The 23,041-nt window shown below is 35.5% G+C and overlaps 1 protein-coding gene across 1 annotated transcript in view; it reads left to right on the top strand.

The window, feature by feature from the left end:
* LOC125128405 (phospholipid-transporting ATPase ABCA3-like) overlaps positions 1-23,041 on the top strand; it is a 195,777-nt gene that overhangs the window by 57,801 nt on the left and 114,935 nt on the right. The window contains exons 9-11 of the mRNA XM_047782760.1: positions 4,039-4,220; positions 14,778-14,915; positions 19,136-19,265. Coding sequence (XP_047638716.1) covers positions 4,039-4,220; positions 14,778-14,915; positions 19,136-19,265 — 450 coding nt within the window. The remainder of the gene's footprint in view (positions 1-4,038; positions 4,221-14,777; positions 14,916-19,135; positions 19,266-23,041) is intronic.

Below are 23,041 nucleotides of genomic sequence, written 5' to 3'. Positions count from 1 at the left end.
AGACATTCTGTTCTGCCACCATCACTCTAATTCCAAAACCAGACAAAGATACCACCAAAAAAGAAAACTATCGGCCAATATCTTTGATGAATATGGATGCAAAAATTCTCAACAAAGTTTTAGCCAACCGAATCCAACAACATATCAAAAAGATCATACAGCACGACCAGGTGGGATTCATCCCACGTTCACAAGGATGGTTCAACATATGCAAATCAATCAATGTCATATACCACATTAACAAAAGAAAAGTCAAAAACCACATGATTATCTCAATAGATGCAGAAAAAGCATTTGACAAAGTCCAACATCCATTCATGATAAAAACTCTTACCCAAGTGGGTATAGAGGGAACATTCCTTAACATAATCAAAGCCATTTATGAAAATGTAATACTCAATGGAGGAAAGCTGGAAAGCCTTCCCACTAAAATCTGGAACAAGACAGGGATGCCCACTCTCACCACTGTTATTTAACATAGTACTGGAAGTCCTAGCCACAGCAATCAGACAAGCAAAAGAAATAAAAGGCATCCAAATAGGAAGAGAAGAGGTAAAACTGTCACTGTATGCAGACAACATGATACTATATATAGAAAACTCTAAGGACTCAACCCAAAAACTACTTGAACTGATCAACAAATTCGGCAAAGCAGCAGGATATAAGATTAACATTCAGAAGTCAGTCACATTTCTGTATACTAACAATGAAATATTAGAAAAGGAATACAAAAATCCAATACCTTTTAAAATTGCACCCCAAAAAATCAAATACCTCAGAATACACCTGACCAAGGAGGTGAAAGACTTATATGCTGAGAACTATAAAGCATTAATCAAGGAAATGAAACAAATTTAAATATTTGAAGTTGTATTTGCTTTCCTCCTGTGCAAAATGTAGAAAATGTTTTGAGAGTTCATTGTTTTGAGAGGCTATTTTTCAATGTATCCACTTAAGACACACCATATCATAGTATTAATAAGAAATTCTATATTAAGATCAATTCATTTGTATTTCACAAGTTAGTAAATGCTTTAGCAAATACTTTGGTGATGTTACAAAAAATGTATCTTCTTATTTTCCATTTTCATACAGTGTAATTTTTGGGGTGTTTGTACCTTTTAAAAATTAAAAGCAGCCAAATGTTAGACAATATGTATATTGAAAATTTTGGTAGTAGATTGTATTTTAAAAGAAACAGCTCCCTTATGATTTGCCTCAAGTTCTAATAACAGTATAAAGGGAAGCACATTCAAAATGCTGATTTGCTTGGTAGGAAGTGATTGTTCTTTGAAGACTAATGCAAGTAGACATGACTCATTATGGTGAAGTGAACTATTTCACATACTCAATAGTTTACATAAAATTTTAAAATGTATTTTTAAAAGAGCTAAGCATTTGTATCCACTGATAGCAATGCAGTACCTGCTTTATGGTGACTTTGAAACACACACAAAAAAATGCTTATAAAAAGCATTTTAATTTAAATTTTATCTAAATTTATTTTATTTTTATCTAAATTTATTTTTAGTCAATAGTCTAGTAGCATTTTCCTCTCAATATGCTACTCCTTCCCTATAAGGCAGTTCCTAGAAGCCAGATAGTTTAGGTAATGAGAGAGTTAAGGTAAAAAGTAATTGCTTATAGTTTTAAATGGACAATAGCTTTTTGCTCCTACTTAGTGTGCAAATCAGTTGTGTCTAAAAAATATGCGATTCTTAAAAAGGTACCATTTCTGATTTATTTATTATCTGTAACCTTTGGGAACTAATCACATGAAACCACAAAATTAGCAAATGTCTTTAAATATGTATATAAAACACAAATTACCTCTAATTTCAAGCTCTCCTGTGTTAGTGTTAATACAACTTAAAAAAAAAAGAGTGTCTCCAAAGATAGTTGAATGCAATTTTTTAAAAAACAAACCGCTCATTTTAACTTTTCATCTATCTCACACCTTGATTTCAAAATAGGTCATTTCACAGGTCTTCGTCATAGACATTTCCAAGATAAGATTTTATATTTCACTACCAAAGTTTCTTATTATCAGAAAACCCATGCTTTCCTTTGTTGAAAGAGTTGGTCCTGCTGACGTTGGTATTTTTCATCCCTGTCTTTGTTTCAGGAGGCATTTCTTCGGATTTGCTATCTTCATCTTCATTAAAAGCTGCTGCCACTGAAAGGATTTTTGGAGCAAGAGTTGGAACAGTTTTGTTAGTTCAGGCATACTCGAAATAAATTTGGTAAATAAGTTGATGCTTTCTTTCTCTGTTGCCTGACTACAAAACCCAAACTTGGAGATTTTTTATAGGCTTTATTGAAAGTCTGCAGTTTCTCTTTGAGCTGATCACTTCTCAGCCTTGCAGCTGGTACTTTGTCCTATCGCTCCAGAGGCTTTAGCTAGCTGTGGCTTCTTAGGCTTTTCTCTTACCTTCCTGTCCATCATTTGCCCCATCAGTCTCCTATGCAGCCATGCCAGTGACTCTAGCATTTATTTTTTAATTTTTTTAAAATTAATTTTTTAATTTTTTCCGCTGTACAGCACAGGGGCCAAGGTACACTTACATGTATGCATTTTTTTCCCACCCTTTGTTCTGTTGCAATGTAAGTATCTAGACATAGTTCTCAGTGCTACTCAGCAGGATCTCATTGTAATGATTCTTCTTAAAGACTGTCTATCTCTCTGATACATTATCCATCTGTTCTTGAATGTTGTGTTCTATTTCCATGAAACCCCCTATCATGTTAATCATAGTTTTTTAAAATTCCTGGTCTGATATTTCCCACATCTTTGCCATATCAGAATCTGATTCTGTTATTTCTTCAATTTCTTCAAACTGTGTTCTTTCCCTTTCAGTATGCCTTACAAATTTTTGTTAAAATGTGGACATAAGGTTCTAGGCAAAAGAAAGTACAATTAATAAGCTGTTAGTAATGTAGATGTAAAGTGTACAGGAGAGAGGCAGCATTCTATATTTCTATGATTAGGTCTCAGTCTTTTGATGAGCTTATGTCCCTGAAACATGAACTCATCAGTGCTTCTCAGTTTTTCCTCTTAGAGGGACAGGATGACTAGAGTGACCTGGACATGGGTATTCCCTTCCCTTAGGAAAATAAGGCTCTGGAAAAATAGTTTATTATGAGGCAGGCTGATTAAGAGCAAAATGGCTTTGGCATATTTCAAAATGGTTCCTTTTCTCCTTTCCCTCCTGGAAGCATGGAGGGATTTTTCTCTCATATTTACTGTGAGAAACTGATGGGGATATTTTGTGAGGTAAACTCAAAAACATGAACTCACAAGTTCCCTGTGACTTGATCCTCCTGAAGTTTTTAACTCTTCAGACTTGTCCACAATGGGCCCCAGTGATTTGTCAATTGCTGTTTAGGCTTTTACACCCCAGGATTGCTTAGAGGTTTCTGCTCAGGGTTTCTGTTCCATTAAATTGCAGTTCTTTGTATTTGCATATCTGGCCTCTCCAGTTTGAGGGGGCAGTGGGTTGCCCTGTGATCTCACTTATCTGGTGAATCTGAATTGATTTTTCAGTTCAGCTTCCTGCTTGTTGTTAGCACTGAGTGGTGAATTCTAAATTGCTTGCATTTCAGACCAGGAACTGGAAGTTGAAACTTATTTTTTATATTGATGAATAGTTTCCAAATTTATATTTCTTATTGGTTATTTCAGTGGAAATTAACACAAGAGAAAATGGAGAGATAAGGCCACCATCTCAAACAATAGGTCTGCTTACTGCTTAAAGCCTTAAAGGCTTATTTTATGGACCTCTGGTGATGGCTTATTTTTTGTTTCAGTCATCTACTAACCTTTAGTTGGGTTTGGATCTAGGTAGAGGCACTTTGCATTACTTCATTATCCTTATGGACAACCTAAATTTTAAAATATCAGAAAATAGTAAATAGGTAGTATCCATCTCCAGAGAATACCAATGCATTTTTCTTCAATATTCAATTTTAAAGGAGATGGGTAACTTTGTTCTAGTCGTAGCTGGGCACATGACATAACTATCTGCTATTATATTTCAGGTCGTGGTGTTAGGTGGAATAACATACTGTCACCGGTGAACCCAGATGATAACTTCGTTTTTGCTCATATTATGGGAATGCTTTTATTTGATGCTTTCTTGTATGGCCTTCTGGCCTGGTATATAGATGCTGTCTTTCCAGGAAAGTATGGTGTGCCCAAGCCATGGTATTTCTTTATGCAGGTAAGTTCTAATGTTTCTGTTATTGAGAGAAACCTCTCGTTATTTACCTTACTTGTCAAAGTGTGAGCATTATTATCTTTAATACCTTCCCTACAATCTGATGGTATTGATACAATTTTTATTCCTTCTCAACTAAAGCCATTATTATGCATTGTAACATGTATAATGGAATTAAATGGTTTTTCTCCAAAAAAATGGACATTTGAATGAATATGTGGTAGGGTCTTTAGATCTTAGTGAAGAGGGGACAAATTATGTCTGATATCAGGTTTACCACTCTCTGCCCTTTTTATAATCTTAGCCCAAATTACTTAGAATCAAAGCCATAAAAAAATGGAAGCATTTCCTATCCTCTTCCTTATTATTCTGTGGTTCAAAGCAAGTGTTTCCCAAATGCTGGTCTCAGAATTTCTTTACATTCTTAAAAATTATTGAATACCCCAAAGAACTTTAGTTAATAGTCGGTTATATCTATTAATATTTACCATATTTGGAAATTAAAACTGAGAGATTTAGAAGATATTTATCAAATTATTTAAATGTGTCAACAATAAGATCATTACATGTTGAGATATGTGATATTTTGGTGGAGGAAAAAACCCTATTTTCAAAATAAAAAAATAGAAGGGTGGCTTGTTTTACATTTTGAAAAATTGTTTAATTGAAACAACTAAGTATTCTCTTTAGAGACTGTGTATCTGACTCTGCATTCACTCTTTTGTATTATGTTGCTTGGCTCATCATATCTGAAAAAAATGTGGCCTCACACAGACATAGAGTTGAAAAAAAGTGACATTTTTTGGTAGCCTTTTAAACAAATTTAGGTTTTCCTTTTTGTTCTTCACTAAAACTCAACTAGTGATTATTTACCAACAATTAGTTGAATTTTGGAAACTGAAAGCATGTTAGTGAACATTTCTTAATCTGTTAAAATAATATCCATTGGTGTGTCTTTCCAATTGAATGGAGATTTAACCATACACAAATTTGTCACATTATATTTTGAATATTTAGAGAAGATCAGTTCATTGATACATACCTTCCAAGTTATGATGCATTTATCATATATTATCAGGGTTTTGCATTTAAAAACATCAACATGATATCATCAGAATAGTTTGTGAGAATTGGAAATATGTCATACAACAGTGGATACAAGTTTTTAAATTTTTCTACTTTTCACCAGAAACCTCAAATTTTGTCATTGACAACAAATAGTTCTTTTCCTTGAAATGACATCACTTTATTAATTTGTAAGAAAATGTCTGCCAGATTGTCATCCTTTCAGGTAGAAATATTATTCCATGAAAAAGTGGCCAGTTCACCTCACAACGCAATGACACAGATGTCTTTCCTTAGTGCTCCCATTATATTTTAATCTGCTACAGAAATGTCTTATGGGTATTTTTCCTTTCATCACGCAGAATAATAAAAAAATATGCATTCAAGGAATGAGACTTTGTAAATTATTTTTACTCCTTCCTCAAAGAGATAATTAAATGAAACATTTTATTTTACTGTGAGTATCTAATAGTGAAGAAATGACAGCTTAATACAATTTTATACTACTGTTTTGATTTGTGTTAAGGCATCAGCAGTTTTACCTAATATTGCTTTTATACCATCAATAAGAATATCAACATAGTAAAAGGGCAAATAATATGTTTTATTCTATTTTACTACTTTTTACTGGTATAATTAATATACACTATTGTACAGATTTCAGGTGTGCAACAAAATGATTCACAATTTTTAAAGGTTACATGCACTTTCTAGATATTATAAAATATTGGCCATATTTCTTGTGCTATACAGTATATCCTTTATATATAAAGCTAAGCTTTATACCTGATAATTTATACCTCTTACTTCTCTACCCCTATTTTGCTCCTTACCACTTCACTCATGCCACTGGTAACCACTAGCTTGTTCTCTGTTTTTATGAGTCTGCTTCTTTTATATGTTTTATGATATAACTATTTTGTTATATTTTTCATATTGCATATATAGGTGATAACATACAGGATTTGTCTTTCTCTGTCTTACTTCACTTAACATAATGCCTTTCACGTCCTTCAGTGTAGCTGCAAATGGCAAAATTTTATTCTTTTTAATGGCTAAGTAGTAGTCCAGTGTGTGTGTGTGTGTGTGTGTGTGTGTAGATATATATCTTTTTTTTTCTTTTATGGCAACACCATGGCACAGAGAAGTTCACTGGCAAGGGTTGAATCCAAGCCACATCTATGGCCTCTGCCACAGCTGCAGCAACACTGGATCCTTAACCTACTTTGCTAGACCCAGGGATCAAACCTCTGCCACCTCAGAGAAAACGTTGGTTCCTTAACCTGATGTGGCACAGCAAGAACTCCTATAAACATCTTCTTTATACAGTAATCTGTTGATGGACATTTAGGCTGCCTCTATATCTTGGCTATTGCAGATAATGCTGCTATAGACATTGGGGATGCATATATATTTTTGAATTACCAGTTTCTTTATCCATGGATATATACCAGGAGTAGAATTGCTGGATCATACGGTAATTCTGTTTTTAGATTTTTTCCTATAGTGGCTGTACCAATTTACCTTCCCACCAGTGTTGTGCTATGGTTCCATTTTCTACACATCATCACCAACAGTTTTTACTTGGGGGCTTTTTGATGATAGCCATTCTGAAAGAGGTGAGATGATATCTCATTTTTGTCCTGACTTGCATTTCTCTAATGATTAATGATGTTGAGCCTTTTTTCATATGTCTGTTTGCCATCTGTCCATCTTCTTGAGAATAAGGTGTATTCAGATATTCTGCTCATTTTTAAATTGGGTTATTTGTTTTTGTGATGTTGAGTTGTACGAGCTGTTTTTACATTTTGGATATCAACCCTTGATTAGTCATATCATTTACAAATGTTTTCGCCCATTCACTTTGTTGTCTCTTTGTTTTGTCTGTGGTTTCTTTTGCTGTGTAAACCTTTTAAATTTGATTAGGTACCACTTGTTTTTTATTGCTTTTTTTTCTTCTGCCTTAGGAAACACATCCAAAAAATATTGCTACAATTTATGTCAAAGAGTTTTCTGCCTATGTTTTCATCTAGGAATTTTATGGTTTTCAATATTACATATAGGTCTTTAATCCATTTTGAATTTATTTTTGTATATGCTGTTAGAAAACATTCTACTCTCATTATTTTACATGGTTTATTTTTGTTTTTATTGTCATTATTTTAGGAGGTGGATAAAAAAAGATGTTGCTGTGATTTATGTCAAAAAGCATTCTGCCTATATTTTCCTCTAGGAGTTTTATAGTATCTGGCCTTAGATTTAGGTCTTTAATCCATTTTGAGTTTATTTTTGTGTATGGTGTTAGAGAGTAGAACACTCTCTAATTTCATTCTCTTACATGTAGATGTCCAAATTTCCTGGTGTGACTTATTGAAGAGACTATCCTTTTTCCCTGGTATATTCTTGCTTCCTTTGTCATAGATTAATTCACCATAAATGTGAGGGTTTATTTATGAACTCTCTATTCTGTTTGATTGATCTATGTGTATGTTTTGTATAAGTACCATGCTCTTTCAGTTACTGTAGCTTTGTAGCATAGTCTTAAGCCAGGGACATGATACCTCTAGCTCTCAAATTATATTGGCTATTTGAGGTCATTTGTGTCTCATACAAATTTTAATAATATTTGTTCTAGCTCTGTGAAAAATCCCATTGTTATTTGGTTAGAGATGCCATTGAATCTGTAGATGGCCCTGGGGAAAAGAGTCATTTAAAATTATTAATTCTCCCAACCCATGGACACAAGATATTTTTCCATCTGTTTGTGATGTCTTTAATTTCTTTCATAGGTGTCTTATAGCCTTGTGAGGACGAGGTCTTTCACAGCCTTGTAGGTTTAAGTCCTAGGTGTTTTTATTTAATGAATGGTAAATGGAATTCCTTTCTTAATTTTTCTTTTTGATATTTCATTGATAATATGTAGAAATGAAACAGATTTCCGTATATTAATATTGTATCCTGCAACTTTACAGAATTTTTGGTGAGTTCTAATAGTTTTCTTGTAACATCCTGAAGATTTTCTACATATAGGGTTAGACTCCCTCTATGCCCACTTTCTGGAAAGCTTTTATCACAAATGAGTGTGGAATTTTGTCAAAAGTTTTTCTGCATCTATTGAGATGATCATATCATTTTTATTCTTAAATTTGTTAATGTGATGTATCACATTGATTGACTCGTGCATATTGAAATATCCTTACATCCCTGGGATAAAACCTACTTGATCATGGTGTATGATCCTTTTAATGTATTGTAGGATTTGATTTCCTGATGTTTTGTTGAGGATTTTTGCATCTGTGGTTATCAGTGATATAGAACTTTAATTTTCTTGTGTGTGTGTGTGTGTGTGTATGTGTGTGATATTTTTCATGTTTTGATATCAGGGCGGTGCTGATCTAATGGAATGAGTTTGTGTTTCTCCCTCTGCAATATTTTGGAATAATTTGAGAAGGATAGGTGTTAACTCCTCTCTAAATGCTGGTATAGTTCAGCTGTCCTGAATTATACCAGCACATGGTCCTGGATGTTTGTTGGAATTTTTTCCTTAATTATTGATCCAATTTCATTATAGGTAATTGTTTTTTCATATTTTCTACTTCTTTCTTGTTCAGTCTTGGGAGATAGTACCTTTCTAATAAATTATTCATTTTTTCAGGGTTGACCATTTTATGGGCATATAGTTGTTCATGGTATTTTTTTTTAAATCCTTTATAATTCTGTGGTGTTGGTTGTAACTTCTCATTTTTTGTTCCTGATATTATTAATCTGGGCCCTCTTTCTTTTTGATGAGTCTGTCTAAAGATTTATCAATTTTGATTACCTTTTCATAGAAACAGCTCTATGAAAAAAGTTGGGTTTTTTTGATATTTTTCTTTTTTCCTGAGGTAAGCTTATAGTACTGTACACTACCCTCTTAGAGCTGCTTTTGTTGCATCTTGAAGATTTTGGATTTTTGTGTTTCCTTTTTCATTTTTCTCTGGGTATTTTTTTATTCCTCTTTGATTTCTTCAGTATCCATTATTTGTTTAGTAGCATATTGTTTGGCCTCCACATATCTGTTTTTCTGTAGTTTTTTAAAAATTCGTTTCATTAGCATGATTATCAGAAAAGATGCTTGATATATTTTCAATTTTCTTAAATTTACTGAGGTTTGTTTTATGGCCAAGCATGTGATCTAGAATGTTTCATGTGCACTTGAGAAGAATGTATATTCTCTTCATTTTGAATGGAATGTTCTACATATAAGAATATATATTAAGTCTATATGGTCTAACAAGTCATTTAATGCAGTGTTTCCTTACTGATTTTCTGTCTTATCTGTACATTGATGTAAGTAGGGGTATTAAAGTCCCATAATATTATTGTGTTACTGTCATTTTCTCATTTTCTGTCTGTTAATATTTGCCTAACAAGTTTAGATGATCCTATGTTAGGTGTATAGGTATTTACAATTGTTATATCTTCTGGGATTGATCCCATGATCTAATGTAGTGTCCTTCTTTGTCTCTTGTAAGAGTCTTTATTTTAAAGTCATTTTTTCATGCTCAGAGTATTGCTACTCTGGATTTCTTTTGATTTCCATTCGCATGGAATACCTTTTTTCCCATCACTCTCCTTTTCAGTCTGTGTATATTTCTAGAGCAGATGTGAGTCTCTTTCTAGACAACATGCACATGGGCCTTTTTTTTTTTGTCACCAATAAGTCACTTTGTGTTTTTTGGTTGGAGCATTTAGTCCATTTACATTTAAAATAGTTATTGACATGTATGCTCTTATTTCTATTTTCTTAAACGTTTGGGGTTTGTTTTTGTAGGCCTTTTTTCCCTTTCTTCTTTTGTTCTCTTGTACTTCAATGACTGTCTTCAGTGTTATATTTGGATTTTTTCTTCTTTGTGTGTATATAAATTATAGAATTTGCATTTTTAAAATCCTGCATTTATGGAGTTCCCATTGTGGTTCAGCAGAAATGAACCTGACTTGTACCATGAGGATGCAGGTTTGATCCCTGGCCGCACTCAGTGGGTTAAGGATCTGGCATTGCTGTGAGCTGTGGTGTAGGTAGCAGGTGTGGTTCAGATCCCTTGTTGCTGTGGCTGTGGCATAGGCTGCAGCTCTCATTCGACCCCTAGCCTAGGAATTTCCATATAGTATAGGTACAGCCCTAAAAAGCAAAAATAAAATAAATAAAAATCTTGCATTTGAAATATGGCACCAAACATCCTATCCACAAGTAATTGAGAAAGAGAAAGACAAATACCGCATTATATCATTTATATGTGGAACCTAAAATATGGCACAAATGAACCCATCTATAAAACAGAAACAGACTCACATAGAGAACGGACTTGTGGATGCCAAGACAGAGGGGGTAGGGGGTGGGATGGACTGGGAGTTTGATGCAAACTCTTGCATTTAGAATGGATAAATATTGAGACCCTACTGTATAGCACAGGGAATTATATCCAGTCTCTTGGGATAGAACATGATGGAAGATAGTATGAGAAAAAGAATGCCTATATGTATGACTGGGTCACTATGCTGTAGAGCAGAAATTGGCACAACACTGTAAACCAACTATAATAATAATACAAAAAGAAACAGACTTGTGGGTGCCAAAGTGGAGGGAGGAGGGAGTGGGATGGACTAGTAGTTTGGGGTAAGCAGATGTAAACTATTGCATTTAGAGTGGATAAGCAATGAGGTCCTACTGTATAGCACAGGGAACTATATCCAATCTCTTAGGATAGAATATGATGGAAGATAATATGAGAAAAACAATGTATATATGTATGTCTGGATCACTTTGCTGTACAGCAGAAATTGGCATAACATTGTAAATCAACTATACTTTAATTAAAAAATAAAACTAAGTAAAAATAAGTAGGAAAACCCCCCCACATATTCTTCTCCCCTCATGATTACTGCTTTTGATATCATATTTTATATCTATTTGTTTTCTGTATCCCTTATCTGCTTATTGTAGGTACAATGATTTTACTGCTTTTGACTTTTAACCACACTGCTAGCTTTGTGTGTGGATGATTTCCTACCTGTACTGTATGTTTGCTTTTACCAGTGAGATTTTTTATTTCATAATTTTCTTGTTTCTAGTTGTGTCCTTTTCTTTTTTGCCCAGTGAAGTTTCTTTAATATTTGTTGTAAATTTGGTTTGGTGTTCTTTAAGTCTTTTATCTTTTGCTTGTTGGTAAAACTTTTTAATTCTCCTTCAAATCTGAGTGAGAGCCTTGCTATGTAGAGAATTTATGGTTGTAGGTTTTTCCCTTTCATGACTTTAAATATATTATGCTACTTCCTTCTGGACAGAAAATTTCTGCTGAAAAATCAGCCAGAAGACTTATAGGAGTTCCCTTGAATCCTATTTGTTGTTTTCCCATGCTGCTTTTAATACTCTCTATCTTTAATTTTTGACATTTTGATTACAGTGTGTCTAAGTGTGTTCCTCTTTGGATCTATCCTCTTTGGGACTCTCTGCACTCCCTGGTTTTGGATGAATGTCCCCAGGTTAGGGAAATTTTTCGCTATTATGTTTCCACATATTTCCTCAGCCCCTTTCCCTCTCTATTATCCTTCTTGGACACTTATAATGTGAATATTCATGTGTTTGATATTATCCTAGAGGTCTCTTTAACTGTCCTCATTTATTTTTTTTTCTGTTCAGGATCAGTTATTTCTACACTGTCTGCCATTTAGTTGATCTGATCCTCCATATCATTTAGTCTATTGTTGATTACTTCTAGTTATTTTTTACTTCAGTTATTGTATTCTTCATCTCTGTTTGGTTATTCTCTATATTTTCTCTTTGTTAAAAACTTCTAACTTCTTGCTCTGTGTATCCATTCTTCTTTCAAGTTCTTTCATCATCTTTATGATCATTAGTCTGAACTTTTTTCCGGGTCTGATACCTCTCACCTCTTCACTTTGTTTTTCTGGAGTTTTATCTGTTTTATCTTGTTTCTTCTTTTGGATTATGTTCCTCTGTCATTTAATTTTTCCTAACATGCAGTTTTTCTTTCTGTGTATCTGGTAGGTTAGTTGGAGAAGTGATATTTTATAGGAGACACTTTGTGCATCACAGTAGCACACTCACCTCTTGTTGCCTGAGTAGTTGCTCCTGGTCTGGTTGGTTGCCAGGCCCTTCTTTGTGTGGGAGCTGCTGGTCACTGGGGCTAGTTCATGAGGTGGCTGGCTGCTGAACCTTGCAGATCCCTAGTGCTGGTGGATTAAGTCAGGACCTACGGTAATTCATGCTCACTGGAAGGCAGAGTCAGGTCCTATGACCTGAACACAGGGCCCAGTTGTCCCAGAGTTGGTATTGGACTACTCCTGACACAGCTGGCTGTGAAATCTGACGTATAATACCCAAAGCTTTTTTTTTTTTGGCCTGCTAGTGGGTAGTGCCAGGGCCCAGGCAGTTCCAGGGTATCTGTTAGCTTGTTGGTGAGTGAGCTAGGCCCATAGGCTGTGGGGCTGTTGTCCTGTGGTTGGTGTCTGCTCACCAGGGGATACTATTCATGAGACTAGAGTACAATTGCTGATGGGCAGAGCCAGGGATTCTTCATTTGATGTATTCCTTCTGGTGTGTGGAGCTGGGTCCTGGGATTTTCAGTTGAATGGTCTTGGGTGTCCCAGTTCTAATGCCTGCACACTGGTGTGTGGGACTAAGTCCTGGCCTCCTGTGGGCAGTGCCATAGTAGTGGTGCGTTGGGCTTAGAGGGTCTTAAGGCAGACTTTCTGCTGGTGAATAGTGCTGTGTCCCTGCCCAGATAGTTGCTTGGCTTGCAGTATACCAGTACTGATGAGTACAGGCTGTTGGGCAAGGGCAGGGCTGGGTCCTGAGGATAGGAACCTAGATGGAATATTCCAAAAGGGTGCTTGCCAGCAACAATGTCCACCTGGTACAATGAGCTTCCCAAACTGGCTGCCACCAGTGTCTGTATCCCCAAGGTGGGCTGCAGTTGCCTCATACCTTTCCAGGGGTCTCTCCAAAATCAGCAGGGAGGTCTGATCCAGGCTCCTTTCAAATTACTGCTTCTGCCCTGGGTCCTGGAGAATGTGATGTTTTGTGTGAGCCCTTTAATAATGGAGTCTCCATTTTCTCCAGCCATCTGAGACCTCTGAAAATAAGCCCCGATGGCCTTCAAAATCAAATATTCTGGAGCTCATCTTCCTAGAGGACCCCTAGAGCCTGATGTGGGTCTCAGACCCCTCATTCCTTGGGGAGAACCTCTGCAAATGTGGTCATTCTCCCACTTGTGGGTCACCCACCCAGCACTCTGGGACTTGACTCTATTGCAATCTTCTTCTACATCTTGTTATGCTTCCTTTTTTATATGGTTAGAGAATCTCTTTTCTGGTGGGCTCTGGCTTTTTAAAAATTTATGACTGTTCAAAAAATAGTTGTAATGTTGGTGTGCCTGAGAGGAGGTAAGCTCAGGGTCTTTCTACTTCATCATCTTGGCCACCTCCCCCAAAATAATGCATTTTTTTTGTTTTTTTTTTGCTTTGTTTTGTTTTTGTTTTTGTCTTTTGTTGTTGTAGTTGTTGTTGTTGCTGTTGCTATTTCTTGGGCCGCTCCCGCGGCATATGGAGGTTCCCAGGCTAGGGGTCCAATCGGAGCTGTAGCCGCCGGCCTACGCCAGAGCCACAGCAACGCGGGATCCGAGCCGCGTCTGCAACCTACACCACAGCTCATGGCAACGCTGGATCATTAACCCACTGAGCAAGGGCAGGGACTGAACCCACAACCTCATGGTTCCTAGTCGGATTTGTTAACCACTGCGCCACGATGGGAACTCCCAAATAATGCATTTTAAAAGTGTTTTTATGAAAATAATTTTAAACTAACAGACTCACTGAAAGGGTCTTAGGAATGTTTAGGGATTTGTAGTCATGTCCAAATAAAGAGACCAACCCAGGTTGCTAGAATGCTTTTTGCTGAGCCATTTTAATGTGATTTTATTTTGTCCTTCTTCTTACACAGTGAAATTTTATTTTATTTATTTATTTATTTATTTATTTATTTATTTATTTATTTATTTATTTATTTTGGCTTTTTAGGGCCACATCTGCAGCATATGGAAGTTCCCAGGCTGGGGACTGAATCAGAGCTGCAGCAGCCACAGCAACACAGGATCTGAACTATGTCTGGGACCCACACCACGGCTCACAGCAAGGCTGGATCTTTAACTCTGAGTGAGGCCAGGATACAACCCACACCCTCATGGATACTAGTTTTGTTCATAACCTGCTGAGCCTCCCCCCATCTTTTTTTTGGACAGAGACATTTTAAATGGCATGTTCTGTGCTTATTCTATTGGAATTGAAATTATAGGTATTTGCTTCCACATTTCATCTCAAGTTATCTGCTACAACCCATCTCAAAACTGAAGTGAAATGAGCCATTTTTTTCCAAGTCTTAAGAACATTTTATTTTTTCGTGACATCGTAATGATTATGTCTTTGCTTTTTTCTTAGAAAGCCTACTGGCTGGGAAAAGCTACAAGCATTCGGAAAAAAGAAGAGAGTCAAGTTACTAATATAACTCACAATGCTTATTTTGAAGAAGAACCTGTTGGTTTGGTGGCTGGTATCATGATCCAACATTTGTATAAGGTATTATTTACAGATCTCTTCTCCCCTATGTTACTGAAAATTAATTTACAGGGCATGCATAGCAAATGTTTGTCACTGGCCATAACCCTACCCCCATATGATGTTAATAAATATTGTAGTCAGTACATTTATTAAAGAGATAAAGTGAAATTTATGCACATAAAATAGAAATCCATGTTTTCTTCTACTTCAGAATAGAATAGCTAATTTCTAGTTGTAACCATGATAGTTTATTATGTAAATATTAATTTATATTCATCATTGTGGTTTTACTTTTCTACAAGTTACACATTAGGCTGTCCTGCTACGTTCTCCTCTTTCCAAGTGTTTTGTAAGGAGGTGTATTTACATCTGTCAACTAATTTGGATAACAGTAGGCATGTATTATTCCAGTAACCTATATGTCCGCTGGCATTCCCTTGTGCCTCAAGGAGATACTTCAGCTTAAGTTGAACCTCTAATCTCACAACTTGTGGAAACTCCTGTATCTCTTCACAGTTTCTACTAATTATCTGTATGTGTTGTGAAGGGGGGAGGACTTTTTATGCTCTTGTGTTTTTTTCTGCCTCCAGCATAACACATTATGATTCTGGTTTAATCACATCAGTTTAGATGTAAAACTCATCCTTGCATTTTTTTTTCCCTCAGAAGGACCACTCACATCACAATTTCTAAGTATTTTTTACCTTTAATATAATTTGGAGCTTATTTGGGTTATCTCAAGGGACATATGAGCCATTTTACCAGCTTTACTCACTCTGTCTTTTTTAATCTCTGTTTTTGCTTCTTCTCCAAGACTATCCCTGAGAGCCCTTCCTCTAATGTGTGGAGCAGTTCACATTTTCCCAGGTCCTTCTCCTAGACTTGCACATCCAGACCCATCAGTGTTCAGAAGAACCAAGGACCTTTCCTGTAACATTTATTTATTTATTCAAGAAGTTCAGCAAGTGGTTTCTAAGCAACTATTATGTTCCAGAAACTGATTGGTATTGGGAAGACAGTTGTGAAATATGCGGATAAAATCCCTGTTTTAAAGGAAATGTAAGCAAAAATTATTTAGAAGTTCTCCTGCTTCCAAGTAAGATGGAGAAGTTCTTGGTATCCTCAAACTGCAAAATGTAGAAGAATCCAGATAAGTTACATTTATCAGACAACTACAGTTGTTCTACAGATGCAATAATGACCAGATTAATTTCAGTTCTAAAGAATAGGCAGTCTTTCTAAACCGACCTTAGAAATGCTGGCTGCTTTCTTCCTTTTAGTCATTTGCTGTTTCTAACCATGGACTGAGGATCAGCCTCAACCCCCCATCCCCACCCCATACAAGGACTTTACTAGAAGAAAGAGATGTGATGCTTGAAACTTGAAGCTTTGGTGGTCATAGTTGGCTGGCATGACATTTTGAAAGTTTGAGGGGGTCCAAACTCTCAAGCGTTCCTTTGGTATATCTAAACGGATATATAGAGCTATAGCTGGTATGCTGGAAAACTAGACCAAGAATTCTGAAAGGCAACATAAAAGATGTAAACCTGTGAAGCTCAGAAGACACAGTCACACTTGAAGAAAACATACAATTGTCCTCCCCTCAGACACCCAGTGTATTAGGAGGCTAATGAACTATATCTAAACCTCCAAAACACAGGACATAAGTCTCCTTTAGTCTTACTGGACTGAGGATATGCAGACTGAAGATACTCCATCAGATACTGACGAGAACCATGCTTGCAGAACAAAAATGAACTGGGATGGCTCAAGTCTTTCTAAACTTCCATTCTGTCTTTCACCCCACTGAGTCTCGTATTAAATGGAAGTGATGATCTCGTTCCCTTATCTATTTAAACAAGAAAAGGGATTATTCTTTTGTGGAACATAGCGGCCACCTCCATTGTTATTTTACACAAATGTGTAGCTCAAATAAAAAAATTGCTAGATATGTGAAGAGGCACAAAAGAGTTAGCAGTGACTAAGAATAAGAACATGCAATGGAAGCAAACACACAGATTTTCTGCATATTGGGTTAGCAGAGAGAGATTTAAAAATCACTGTGATTACTAAATTAACATATTAAAAATAGTTATTTTTATCTGAATGGTTAAAATAAAAAACATTTGACAATAGCATTTGTAGAAAGGACATGGGACAGGTATATTACTAGCAAGTAATTCAAATCAATATAACAACTTTGGAAACCTATTTGGCAGTGTATCATTCAAAGTTGCGCCAGGAAGCAGAAACCAGTAATTTGAAATACTGAAAATTTAGTATAGAGAACTGAGTAATAACAATGGGTTAAATGCTGATAAATCATAGCTTAAACTGTATCAGAATATCAGATTAGAGAATATTCAATACCTCTCATGCTGAGCAGAGAATACTCAATAGAACAAACTTGAAATTTTTTCTTCCTCTCCACCAAGGATAAGATTCAAGCTTTAGTGGAGGGTGTGTAACTGTGGTTTAGCAAATGGTAAGAAATTTGTTGAGGTGCCATATGCTATGTCTGGCATCTAGAAAACCTCCTACTGGGTAACAGAGAAACACGCCAGGAAACTACTTGCTTGGGTCCTGGAAAGACTTATTGAGGAACCACTGGATGTGGTGATGATGAGACTTGCTGGGAAGTTGCCCACTGAGGTGCTGGTCGAACTTTCTTGGAAGCCACCAGTGGGGTAGTGCTGAAGTCTGACTGGAAATTTGCCTGATGGAATAAGGGCGAGACTCCTAAAAAGATAATTACAGAATGCCATGTGCCATGAGGGAAACAAAATGATGGGACAGTAACTTGGGCATACAACAAGAAATGGAAGTAATTTTGATAGATTCCTGAAGTAAGTCCTCTTTGTGAAGCTGATCCTTGAGCTGAGCTCTCAGAGATGTGAATGAATCAGGGAGTTGAAAAACTGAGACATGAAAAACAAAAGCAGAACATTAAATCCAAAACTCTGAGGTGAAAAATGTTATCACGTATTTGAGGAAGCAAGTACAGAAGAATTGGTAGAACACAAGTTTGAAGAGGTGGACAGAAACCACAGTAGGTCATGATAAAGTTTGGTAAAGTTTATATTTGAAGAGTATTTAGAAGTCATTGAAGGGAGATAATTCCATTAAGGATGTAAATTGGTGTATGTTTTGGAAAGATTCTTTGACCATGGTGTGGAGAATTAGTGAGAGGAAGACCAATAAGGAGGTTTCTAAGCGTAAGATAATGATAGCTTGGATTAGGGTAGCGTCTGGTGAATATGGAGAAAAGTGAGCAGCTGAAGGTAATTTTCTGTAATTAGATCTGTAAAGGTTGAGGGAAAAGGAGGAAACACATATGACTCAGATTTCTGACTTGAACAGTTCAGTGGGTGGTGGTGGCATTACTGATATGGGAAAGACTGGAGACGGATTAGTTTTTTTGTTTAAAAGTGGAGACTTGAGGAACTTAACAGATCTCCTTTGGATATAAGTTTGGAATGCCATATAAACAAACATCCTGGTGAGATATCTCCAGTTTTTGAGACATTGGTTTACCTTGTGACTTCAACTCTCAAATGCATCTAAGAAATATTGCCTTTCAATTTGTCCAGGGTTTTTTTTTTCTTTTTCTTTTTGTCATAGTAAGGATGTGAAAAAACTCCCTGAGACTAAGTAACCGTGCCGGTCTTGTTCATAAAGGTATTCACAGTATCTTATACAAGATACTGTGACACAGTATGCCACATTGTATGTAGACTAAATATTTGTTGAATAAATATATTGATTAGCAGTGGTAGGTGCCTGATAACTTAGTGGATGAGGCAGAGGGAGGTGTTAAAAGTAAGTTCCAAGTTTCTGGCTTGTACATCTAGGTAGGTGATGGTATGACTCACTAAGATAAAAATATAACAGGAAGAGTACATTTTCAAATGTGTTAATGAGTTTGAAGGGCTTATGGGACAACCAAGTATAATGGGTTTCTAGCATAAAGTTTTGGAACTTAGAAAGATATGGACTGGAGCAGACCGTGACATTATCAGCTTCAAGATAATAAAGTTTTGTGGCCCTACTTTGAGCTTCTGTCCATGTATTGCCTTCACATATTGTTTATTTTTCACAACTTTATCTTTTTTACGCTTTTATTTTTCCTTTTGAGAGTAATGGGCTGTTTTTTCTTCTCTGGATAATCAATATAAACACCTGTCCTTTATAATAGTAGTAGATATAAAGCTTGTTTTGTTTTTGTTTTCTTTTCACAGGAATTCACATTACAAAATACGACTGTACTAGCAGTTCAAGACTTGACTTTGAATATGTATGAGGGACAAATCACCGTTCTTCTAGGACACAATGGGGCAGGAAAGACTACTACCTTATCTATTCTCACAGGTATATATTCAGGGTCACTTTGCACGCAGATGCTGTTGATCAAGCTTTGAAGTTTTTGTATACTCTTCTTGACATTGTCATTGCTCGCATTTAAATGATGCATATAGTTGTTTATTAATCCACTCTTTTTTTAAAGGACAAATTATTTATTATTAAGTTTAAAAATCAGGTTTGTTTTTCAGGTGCACCAAACTTCTCACTTTGTAAAGTATTACCCTCACTGGTCAATACAAAGACCGTTTTATTTTCATTTATTCATTAATTTAACTTTCCTTTTATTTTACTATTCCTTCTATTCCCCTGTTCCCTTCATAGGAAAACATTCTAATTTGTTTGATGTATTTTTTTTCATTGTAAAATGTATATTATATATTTTTATGACTATATTTTTGTTATAAAATTTTCAACATACATTCAAGTTGAAAGACTTTTAGTTATCACCCTTATGCCCACGGTGATTATACCATTTTAATATTTTATGATACTTGTCATATAGCTATTGATCCTATTTTTTAGGCAACTGAAAATTAATTTTAGACATTAAAATGCTTCCTAACAAATAATTTAGTATGCATATCACTAACTAAATTTTTTTTCTCTGGGAGTAAATTTTCATTATGATGAAATGCTGAAGTTTTAAGTATTCATTTGCTGAATTTTGGCATATACATACACCTGTGTAATTGAACTGCCTATTAAGATAGATAACTTCACTATTATCCCAGAAAATGGGATAATAGTGAAAATGTTCTCATTACTCAAGTGATCCACTTGTAATTCATAGCAGCCAGTACATTTCAGATGAAGCAAAGCTCTATTCATATCATTAATGTATATAAATATGTCAGGTATTTGGGTGCAAACAAAGAATGCAGTGGTGAGCAAAGTCCTCCCTTTAAGGATCTTACAGTTGAGGGGGATACTGATGGTAAATAGGAATTTTATGACGCAACATGAAAAGTAAGACAATAAAGCTGGTTTTTTTTTTTAACCTTTTATTTTTTTTTCTACTGTGCAGCATGGTGACCAAGTTACACATACATGTATACATTCTTTTTTCTCACATTAACATGCTCCATCATAAGTGACTGGACAGAGTTCCCCCCCCCCAAAAAAAAGAAAAGAAAGCTTGAGTGTTGTGTGCCATCCTGTAACCTTGATGCAATCCTGGGGGCAGGGTATGTGGGCAAAGAGGAAATGAAATCTAGTTTGAATTTGGTATGAGGTGTGATTAATCATGAAAAGAAGAGGAGATGCATATTCAAAGGATATTCAGGGCCAAGGATGAAGAGGAGAGAGAATGTTGTATGGCTAGAGAAAAGAAAAGGAATAAGAAATGACAAAAATGATAGCAGAATGTCAAGTAAAGGGCTGGAGCAAAGCTGAGTTTCACCTTGTAGGTCAACCAGAAACAGACTTACTTTAGAGGCAAGGGGTTATGCAAAACAACAATTCTTTGTCAGTTTCTGTCTTTGAACTCCTTCTGAACCTCAAAGACTTAAAGCGCTTATTTTAGGCATTAGTCTCTAATTAATGCCACATAATTATTAATGAAGTATTGTTACCGTTGTTATCAATGTAATATCAGCTACCATTTATTAAATGTTTTCTATATATTTTATCTTGGGATATATCCATGCTTTAAGCTTTGTGTCAGTGGTACCTAAAGATAATGGTCTCCAAAGATATATTCGTGTTATTCCAGGGATTTTTTAATGTTTATACACACACACACACACACATATACATATATCATCTCATAATGAGATGTGAATGTTTATATATATATCATCTCATGTTTATATATATATACATATACATATATCATCACATTATATGTAATGAGATAATCCTGGATTTTCTGGTTGAATCCTAAATGAATCTGTAGTGTCCTTATAAGTGAAAGACAGAGGGCAGTTATAGATAGGCAGAAGAGTAGAGGACACAGAAGGGAGAAGGCAATGTAGCAATGGTCCCAGATAACCACATTGGTGTCCCACAGGGTAAGAAATATCCGCAGCCACCAGAATCTGGAAGAGGCAAGGCGTGGATTTTCCCTTAGAGTCTCTACTGGGAGTTTGGTCCTCTTGACACTTCAGTTTAAGCCCAGTGATACTAATTTCACACTTCTGGTCTCCAGAACTATGCTGGAATAAATTTTGTTGTTTTAAGACTTAAGTTCATGGTACTTTGTTAAAGCAGCCATTGGAAACCAATGTGTTTATAATCTCAGAACATACATTATGTAGTTCCTTCTGTGCATGTGCTCATGCCATTTTTCCTTACTGGAAATGCCTAAACCACCACTCCCCCTTTTGAAATATTCTATTTATCCATGAAGATCCAGGATCCTGATCCCCTCAACTGTAATTAACCCCTCTTACTTCTTATCCCCTCAACCATAATTAATCACTCTTGCTTCTGTTTGATAACTGATATGTCTCAAGTGATTAGACTAGTACCTTCCAGACAGTAAATGCTCAACAAATACTTGCAGAATGAATGAATTTCATCATGTATCATAGTTGTTGAGTTACCTGTTTCCTCCTTTTAAAGGGTAATTTTTAAAATGAGATAAAGTTCATATAATATGTAAGTCACCATTTTAAAGTTTGCAGTTAGTAGCGTGTGCTACTTTCACAATGTTGTCCAACTACTATCTCTGTCTAGATCCAGAAAGTTTTTCTTCCCCCCCAAAGAAATGCTATATGCTTTAGCCATAACTTTCTCAATTTTCTATCCTCCCAGTCCAAACTGAAACCTAATTTCAGTTTCTATGGATTTGAACAATCTGGATATTTCATATAAATGGAGTCATACAGTATGTGAACTTTTGTATCTGGATTCTTTTACTTAGCATGTTTTCGAGTTTGACCAATGGTGTATCATATATCAATATTTTGTTCCTTTATATGTTTTAGTAATATTCTACTGCCTGCATAAACCACATTCTGTTTATTCATTTATAAATAATGATAAATGGATATTTTGGTTGTTTTTCCTTTGGCTTATTGTGCTGGTGTAATTGTTCATATACAAATTCATTGGAACACTAGTTTTTAATTCTTCTGGGTATATACATAGGAGTATAATGGCTGGGTCATATGGTAATTCTCTGTTTACTCTTTGTGAAACTGTTTTCCACAGTGAATGTATTGCTATCAGTACAAGCATGTACAAGGATTTCTATTCCCCTCAGCAACAGTTATTATTTTCTAAAGGTAGCCGTCCTAAAAGAGTTAAAGGTAGTTTTTCATTTTGCCTTTGATTTGAATTGTTTTTTCTTGAAGTATACATTACTTACAATGTTGTATTTGTTTCAGGTGTACAGAAATGTGAATCAGTTATACATATAGATATATCCATTCTTTTTCCATATAGGTTATTACAAAGCCTTGAGTAGATTTTCCTGTGCTATACAGTGGGTTCTTGTTAATCACCTCTTTTATAAAGTGTGTGTATATGTTATTACCATCTTCCAAAATTCCTTACTTCCCCCAGTGGTATCATCTATGGTAACCATAAGATTGGTTATGAAATCTATGGGTTTATATCTTATAAATATCTTCCTTTGTATCATTTATATTAGATTCCACATATAAGCAATATCATGTAATGTGTCTTTCACAGTCTAACTTCACTTGATATGATAACCTCTAGATCTATCCATGTTGCTGCAAATGGCCTTATTTCATTTTCTTTTTATGGCTGAGTAATATTCCATTGTATATATGTACCACAGCTTCATTATCCATTCCTTTGTTGATGGACATTTA

Source organism: Phacochoerus africanus, chromosome 5 (assembly GCF_016906955.1).
Source record: "Phacochoerus africanus isolate WHEZ1 chromosome 5, ROS_Pafr_v1, whole genome shotgun sequence".
Classification (NCBI taxonomy): domain Eukaryota; kingdom Metazoa; phylum Chordata; class Mammalia; order Artiodactyla; family Suidae; genus Phacochoerus; species Phacochoerus africanus.
The sequence above is the reverse complement of the archived record's forward strand: the minus strand, read 5'-3'. Positions and strand labels throughout refer to the sequence as shown.